Raw genomic sequence first — 7,712 nt, forward strand, 5'->3', positions numbered from 1 at the left:
TGATATGGATTTCTCTAATTTCTCTGGTTTCTAACTTAAAAATGAAGAAAAAGATCGAAGAAGAAGATATATGTAACAATCCACCGACTTAGGGCCCCACCTCACGTGCCTGCTTGCGCAGTTCCACGAAAATGTGAATATCTCTCTATTCTGAAGTCGTATGAACAAACGGTTTGATGCGTTGGAAACTAGACTCGTAGACCTTTGATTTCATAGCTTGCGGGGACCATAACTCTTAATAGATTGGGAGAAAACGTCCAAGAAATTTGACCCAAATTTCAGACAAATCTTTAAAAAGGAATTTACGGTAACTTTCGCCAACTTTTATTTTGCCACTTACCTAACTTCAAAACTTGAGATACAACACTTGAACACTTAAAATATCACATAACACATCATTTTTAATTTATTACTCACCCACTTTGTCTTTCCACGAAGATACGAGTTAATTTAGACGTTTTGAAAAGTCTGGGTGTTACAAAAGGGGGGAAATTCGGGATGGATTTTGGATGAAATTTCAAACTTGAATTTCAAAATCTTTGAAGATAAGGTCAAACGGCTGGAAATTGTACCAATCACCAACGGAATTGAGAGGAGAACCGTTCGATCTGGAAGTAAGGACAAATGGGCGAGGAAATCGCAACACCTGGACGATGAAGGACAACTCGCAGGCTGCTGGCTATACGAATTGTCGAAGGGTGAGAGGAAAACGATGAGAAAGGGCAGCGTACTGCTTGTACGCGTAGACACTGTGACCTTGCTATGTACTCGCCGCTGCTTTCCGTCTATTTGACGCCGTTTGGAGTCGTTGTTGGCGTTGCGAACGTTGGAAGTTGTTCACGTTGTGTTGCTTCCTTTGTTGATTCACGTTGCTGGGTTAACGTGAAAGAACATCGATGTGTTCTTTTGAGAACAAGGTTAGGCCGGGTCTAGCGTAGCTGGGCTGGAAGAGAAAGGGGAAAGGGAATAGGGGGAAATTGGGTCGGCTTCTGGTCTTTAATGGGCTGAATGGTGCTGCTAAAATGAGAATTAGGATTAGGATTGGATTTGGTCTTTTTTGAAAGCTGTTGGGCTGCTGAAAATTGAGAAGAAAAAACTTGGCCCAAAATTGGTCTTGAAGACAAGGTGAGAGGTGGTTACAATTGCAATCACTGAGGGTTAATATTATAATCAAATAAAGTTAAAAAATTCGGCTAAACTTTAAACACGACGAATTATATCTAATTAATTAACAAACTTCTCAAAATCAATGAAATAAAATAATTAAACCAATACGCCAAATAACTTAAAATTATAAATACACTTTAAACCTAATTAATTCAATTGAAGATTTAATTAATAATAAAAATAAAATCTTTTTGGGACGATTTTCGAATATTCTTAAAATATACTAATTATATATAAAAATATATAGAACATATTTGTAACTTTAAAATTATAAAAAGGACTAAAATCACTTTTAAAACCTTAAACATGTTTTGAATTTTTATTTTTTTTACAAAATTAATTATTCCGAATCGTTGAAAATTAGAGAAGCTCGAAAGTTAATTATTATCGGGGAGGGTCAAAATTGGGTGTCAACAGTTATCGGTACATAACAGTTTGAGGTTTCTTCTTAACAGGTTAGCATGTCTACAAACTGATAACCAATAAGTCAAACCGATAAACTTTAAAATCAATCAAACCGATAAACTTTAAAATCGGACCGAACCAAATGATACGCCTAAACTGTGTGTTCTTTTTCATGTCTCTATATTTTGTCTTCAATATTATCAAATTATAATTTAAAATAACTATTAAACTTGACCGCATCACTTACATTTTTACTTACATACAAATAGTGAAAATAGAAAGAAAAAAAACACACAAAAACACAACAACAAAACTATTGAATAAATAATGACGAAGGAATATTAATTTTTTTATTTTAAAATGCGCCATTTTTTTTTTAAAAAAAAGGAAGGCATATGTCAGCATAAGCCTTGTACATACAATTTAATGTCGTTTGCCCCTCCATTCAAATGTTGCTCTTTTGGTTTCATACTCAATTTTTGTTGTCATTTAGGAAATTTTGCTCAATTTTTTTGCGTTTTTGGCTTCGGACTCTTTAATATTGGCTTTGTAAGATTGTCTCCAATTCTTTGAGATGTTTTATTAAGCATTTCAAGCCCAAAATAATTAGATTATCAAATGATTAATTTTTTTAAATATATCATCTTAACCTTGAATGTTTTCCAATTACTTTAATATTGATTTTTGTAGTTTAAAGTATTACAAAATATTATTAAAGTAATAAAAATGACTCTAATTGACATATTCAATGAAGTGAATTCTTAATTTTATTTTTAAAACACTTTTAGAATAATTTTTATTGTTTAGATAACAATTGATCATATTGAAAAAGTTTTTAAAAATATAATCAATAAGAGAGATTTAAACATTTGTTTTGTTATGTGTCATACAATAGTTTATATATGTTTATTCTTGTCTTACAAAATATTACAATCAATTGAAAAAGAAAAAATAATTATTAAATTATAATCCATTACAATATTTTCTTTAGAATTTATCAAAATAAAAAATATAAATAAATAAGGTAAACTATTGATAGTGACTTTCTCTGATCTTGAAGGTTTAAGATATTTGGTGTACTCTATATGTGTAATTAATTCTAGTCTGATGTTTTGAATTTAAGAAGTGAAATTGTGATTTTTGTTTTGTTTTTGGAAAAGACAAGAGTTAAGCAGAGGAATCTTGACGTTGGCCTATTGCAAATATTGAAACTGAGTACTACTGCAATTGGTGTAGAGAAGTGGTTGGGAACGTGCCCAACTATTGTGAAAAGCCATGCATCTTTAAGAAGTTATTCAAGTTTCGGGCAGATTTCGAGACATTGGTGCATCACTATGATTATAATTTGATGAAATCAATTTTGCTGCACAAAGATCAGACTAATTCCATTGATTTGCAATTGTGGATCAGTAATAACCTGATAGATGTTCGTTCAATTAGAAATTCTGATAATATGTGAGTTTTTGATATTTTTTTATTATAGTTGATTGATCGATACTGATAATATGTTATCGTGAATTATTCAGGAAAATCCCAGATTGGGGAATGGTCATGGCATATTGTAGGTGGCTAGTTTTTCACCCTTCAATTCTTTAGATAAAGTTGTATTGTTGGGAAAAACTTTTGGAAACCTTGGCAAGAATGAAGAATGGCTACATAAACTACTCTCAGTTTGACATATTATCAATGTCTTTGTCTTTCAAGTTTGTAATTACGCTTGGTAGATCAAATTTCAGTTATACGTACAACCACAAAATTACTAATGGGAGTAGAGACATGAAAGTGTTTAGAAAGGATCTCACGATCCACATCAAATCTCATGACCACATAACGAGTAACAAATGATAACGTAGCACCCAAATCTGAATATTGGGTTGCGCCAAGCCAAACTTCAAACAAAGAAAAATCTAACTTCAGAGATGTTTGAACTTCTGATGAAGTTGATTTTGAAACGGTTAAACTTGCAAAAAGTTTTGTAAAATAAGTTCATGGAACTTATTGTGTTCTTTGGGATTTGATAGATTTGTCTCTTGAGCTTTATGTCATCTCTATTTCTGAAGTTTGTCAATCATTATTGTTTGTGACCCGTGGCCCAAAAAAAACAGAAAGTTTCCACAATTGTTATGGTATCTATATTGGAATTCAACTAAAGTGTTTTCCTAACAATGGAGACTACGTATTTAGAAAGATTCAAGCTCAAAATCTCCGATTAAAAATGAAAGAATACTTATCACTACTCGTTGATTCTTAGCCCATTTATACTGAAAAAGAAACAAACAACTTTTGTAAAGTAGCTAGTGCTTGTGGTCTCCACGTGTAATATCTTAGTATATTACATTTTATATGTATATGTATAGTCGTGTCACTTTCTTTGCCTTTCCCAATTTTTTTCTTATCTCCAACAACTACTACTACTTGAATAAATAGTCCAACAACCAATTGTTTCTTGAAAATCAATCACTTCTTTTTTTTTGCACAAATGGCTAATATTGTGAATGCTTCACCAATTGCATTCACAAAATACCCTTCTTTTTCATTACTTAATTATCAACCAATTATTTCTTCCAAAATTTCCTATAAATCTTTGAAAAATGAAACAAAAAGAAGGATTTTTTTAGCTCCTCCCTTAGCTTACAAGAAGTTGAATTGTGAAGATATTAATGTTGATTTAAAAATAGTTGAATTAGAAAAAGAAGAAAATGAAGTGGAAGAAATGTCTTTTACTAATGAGACATTTTTGTATTCATACAATCCTTTGCCATTGATGTTTGTTGCTGCTCTTCCTGGAGGTAAATGCTCTTTCTTCTGGTGCTTTTATCTTATACCTACAAGTCTACAACAACAACGTATCAGAATAGTGTCGGATTCAGGATTTTCATTACGAAGTTCAAGAAATAAAAATGTAGTGCTTGTTATTTGAACTTGAACTCTTAAACTACTGAGCCAAACTTTAGTCTTGCCATATATATTATAATTTTTTGTTGAAGGTATTCCACACCCTTGGACCCCCTAGATCTGCCCCTATCTAGGAGGGTAGAGTGTAAGCAGATCTTATCTCTATCTTTGTGGAATAAAAGGTTGTTTTCGATAAATCGTCCGCTCAAAAAAAATTATCTTGAAGAAATGCAAGAGTATCGTATACTTGTGATGCTAATTTGAATTGGTTGGAACAACAATACCATATACCTAGTGTAGTTTCACAAATAGAGTGTACTCAGTCTTATCCCTACCTCGTAGAGATACGTATAGATAGAGAGGTTGTTTCTGATAGAGTATATCTCTTAAGTAAAGCATCTAAAACAACTTGAAAAAAAATAAATACAACAATAAAAACAACGAAATAAAGCATTATGAAAAGCGGTAGATAACATACAAAAAAAAAGGACAGTAACAACAATGAAATTATGCGATAACTGAAGCACAAGAAACATAAATGGCACAACACTCAACGAACAAGAAACCACGAGAATAATGCTAATACTACTAGTTATTTTGATTCAGCTGGAACTATAAGGTCTCTGTTTGGGCCATTTGTTGAGCTTGTAAAATCATGGAACTTACCTGATTGGCTTGTACATTGGGGACATCCTGGTAACATGGTATGTTTTCTGCATCTCTCGATCGGAAAAAAATCAAGAGAGAAAAAAGAAAGAATCGGAATTGATGATAGATTTCTCGAAGCAAACAAACACTAAACAGAACAAAATTTTCCTTTCTTTTCAGGCTGTTGTGCTCTTTGCTATGGGTGGCTATGGAACTTACCTTGGTTTTCGGATACGATTTTCTAATGATGTGGTAAGAATTAAGAAGCGTTGTCATCGTGTATTATGCCCCTTTATGATGAGTCGTATGATTTTGCTTACTATACCTGTTGTTGCATTGTATTGTTAATTAGTACTCTTGTTGCCATCGGGATAAATCGATGTTTATTTGTAGGAGGAAAAGGCGAAAGCTAAAGATTTGCATCCAAAACTTCTAGGAGGAATGTTCTTCTTCTTTGCTCTTGGAGCTACTGGTGGAATAACATCCCTGCTTACTTCAGATAAGCCTATTCTTGAAAGGTACCTTATTTAGGCGTGTGCTCGGAAAAATGTTTTTTTTACGAATTTTTCATGTTTGGTTGGTTGAAATGTTTTGGAATAGCATTTTGTGTAGGCTTAAAAAATCAAGAAAACGACTTTCTTAGTCAGAGTAGGGAAAACAAGTTCTATAAACAATATGTCGCGCTGACATTCTGTTTTTGTTGCAGTCCTCATGCTGTTACAGGTTTTATTGGCCTTACCCTTTTGACTATACAAACCATTTTGCCTACACTATTCGAGGTAAATTCGTTCAATTTGTCCAAATTGTAACTCTTTTGTTTTACCTGAATCGAGATTGAGATGTAGTTGATTGATCAATACTGATGTTAAGTTATCGTGAATTGTTTAGGGAAATTCCGGATTGAGGAATGTTCACGGGATATTGGGAAGTGGTATAATGACATTGTTCCTCGTACACGCGTTCCTCGGACTTCAGCTTGGTTTAAGTTACTAAAACTAGTCAATTCATGATGAACGACGAAGAATAAACTGTTGGGATATACTCTTTTTTTTTTGGTTTCGATAAATGTTCTATTTAGAGCTGAGAAAAATTTACTGTTAATTATAATTTGCTATTGAAGTATAGTTCAAATTTGATATAAAGGTTATAAATTTAGAAATATTTATAAGTTAGATTGGTGATGAAAAAAATGAGATACTTATAGTAATTAATCATGTTTCTGCAGTCAAATTGTTCTATGAAGTCACAAATGTGTAATCCGTTTATCCTGAACAGACTTTGGATTTCTTAGTATGATATTTATATTGAAGTTCGATTAAATTTAGAGTTGTGCATTGCATGATCTATTTCTGGGGTTGATGCTTCCAACCGAATTATTTCCATTTTCAAGGGCTTAAATTTGAAACCTCTTATTAAGGGTGGAGGGATTTCAACCATCCTACTATATTGGCAGAGCCATATATAATTGAGACCGACACCTCTTCGTTGGAAAATTAAATTCTGACTAGGTAAAAATATTTTTTTATGTATATATATATTAGGGAAAAAGGTCTGAAATATATCCGAATTTTGGCCAAAATTGTTGGCACATATTTGATTTTACTTCTTTATATTTAGACAATCTTTAGTTGAAATTCTAGCTCCACCACTGATTACAACTCAAATAATTTGATTGGGTTTATATGGAATAAAATTCACAAATAGCTACTTTTTAATGTGTCTATCGGAAAAAAAACAACCTAAAAGTGGTCAGCAACCGATCAACTCGGCTTGGATTGAAAATACTGGACAGGAAAGGAAAACAAATTGTCCAGCCTTTCAAGCCCTACTAAGTAAAGGGGGATGCGTTGTTGGCTGCTTTAACCCCACTCATTCGTTCTTAATATATGTGGTACCTTTCGAAATCCAAATAAGACTTTGTTTTATCATAATTTTCTTATACATCTTTTAAATTTCTTGAATTGTCAATTATTATGATTTATCGTACTCCTTGCATAGTTTTCAAAAATGTAAATTTTGTTTCCAAAAGAAAAAAAAAACTTATTGATTTCATGCCCGAATTCATTGTCCAAATTAAATTATTCAACTTTCGAAATTAGAATTGTGCTACACAAATTGGGACACGGGGAGCTAGTATGAGTATCAACTATCCAATATGTTGGTTCAACTAATTGGATATTAATTCAAATTATTTTCACAAGAGAGTTTTGTAATTAAAAAAAGTTAAGAGAAATAAATACATTTTAATGTATAATAAATCATTTAGCTACTCAATTATATATCAAGGTATTAAAAAGAACAAATAAAAGAGTTGATTTTGAGTAGGACAATGTGTTGCTATGCATAATTTCACCTCTCTAATTATTATATAGAAGTAATTAAGATCTCTTTTGGTTGTCATTATAACTGATTAAGTACAGTTTAATTTTCAATTAAAAGAAATATGCATTTATTGGTTTGTCCATTTTTGGATTATTGGATAATAATCCATTTGCCTATCCAACTTTTTCTGCTAAGTGAATGTTATAATTAGAAATTTATGTCGTTAGTTTATGTTAAAATTAGTTAAATTTATTTGGGTGGGGGGGTGGGGGGGG

General features: G+C 32.0%; 1 protein-coding gene across 1 annotated transcript; it reads left to right on the top strand.

Annotated features, from left to right (window-relative positions):
- Nucleotides 1-3,962: 3,962 nt before the first annotated feature.
- LOC102578558 (uncharacterized) lies at nt 3,963-6,345 on the top strand. The gene is made up of 6 exons (XM_006354310.2): nt 3,963-4,361; nt 5,074-5,171; nt 5,296-5,367; nt 5,509-5,633; nt 5,822-5,894; nt 6,004-6,345. Exons 1-6 carry the CDS (start codon nt 4,052-4,054, stop codon nt 6,106-6,108), a joined length of 783 nt encoding a protein of 260 aa, XP_006354372.1. The 5' UTR covers nt 3,963-4,051; the 3' UTR covers nt 6,109-6,345.
- Nucleotides 6,346-7,712: the final 1,367 nt, after the last annotated feature.

This window comes from Solanum tuberosum, unplaced genomic scaffold, assembly GCF_000226075.1.
Source record: "Solanum tuberosum cultivar DM 1-3 516 R44 unplaced genomic scaffold, SolTub_3.0 scf00177, whole genome shotgun sequence".
NCBI classification, from domain to species: domain Eukaryota; kingdom Viridiplantae; phylum Streptophyta; class Magnoliopsida; order Solanales; family Solanaceae; genus Solanum; species Solanum tuberosum.

What these genes read in the sequence shown, in the direction of transcription:
- LOC102578558 (XM_006354310.2), top strand. Translation starts at nt 4,052, where the DNA reads ATGGCTAATATTGTGAATGCTTCACCAATTGCATTCACAAAATACCCT. An exon ending in GGGGACATCCTGGTAACATG is followed by an intron (nt 5,172 to 5,295) that starts GTATGTTTTCTG and finishes CTTTCTTTTCAG; the next exon opens with GCTGTTGTGCTCTTTGCTAT. An exon ending in GATAAGCCTATTCTTGAAAG is followed by an intron (nt 5,634 to 5,821) that starts GTACCTTATTTA and finishes TTTTTGTTGCAG; the next exon opens with TCCTCATGCTGTTACAGGTT.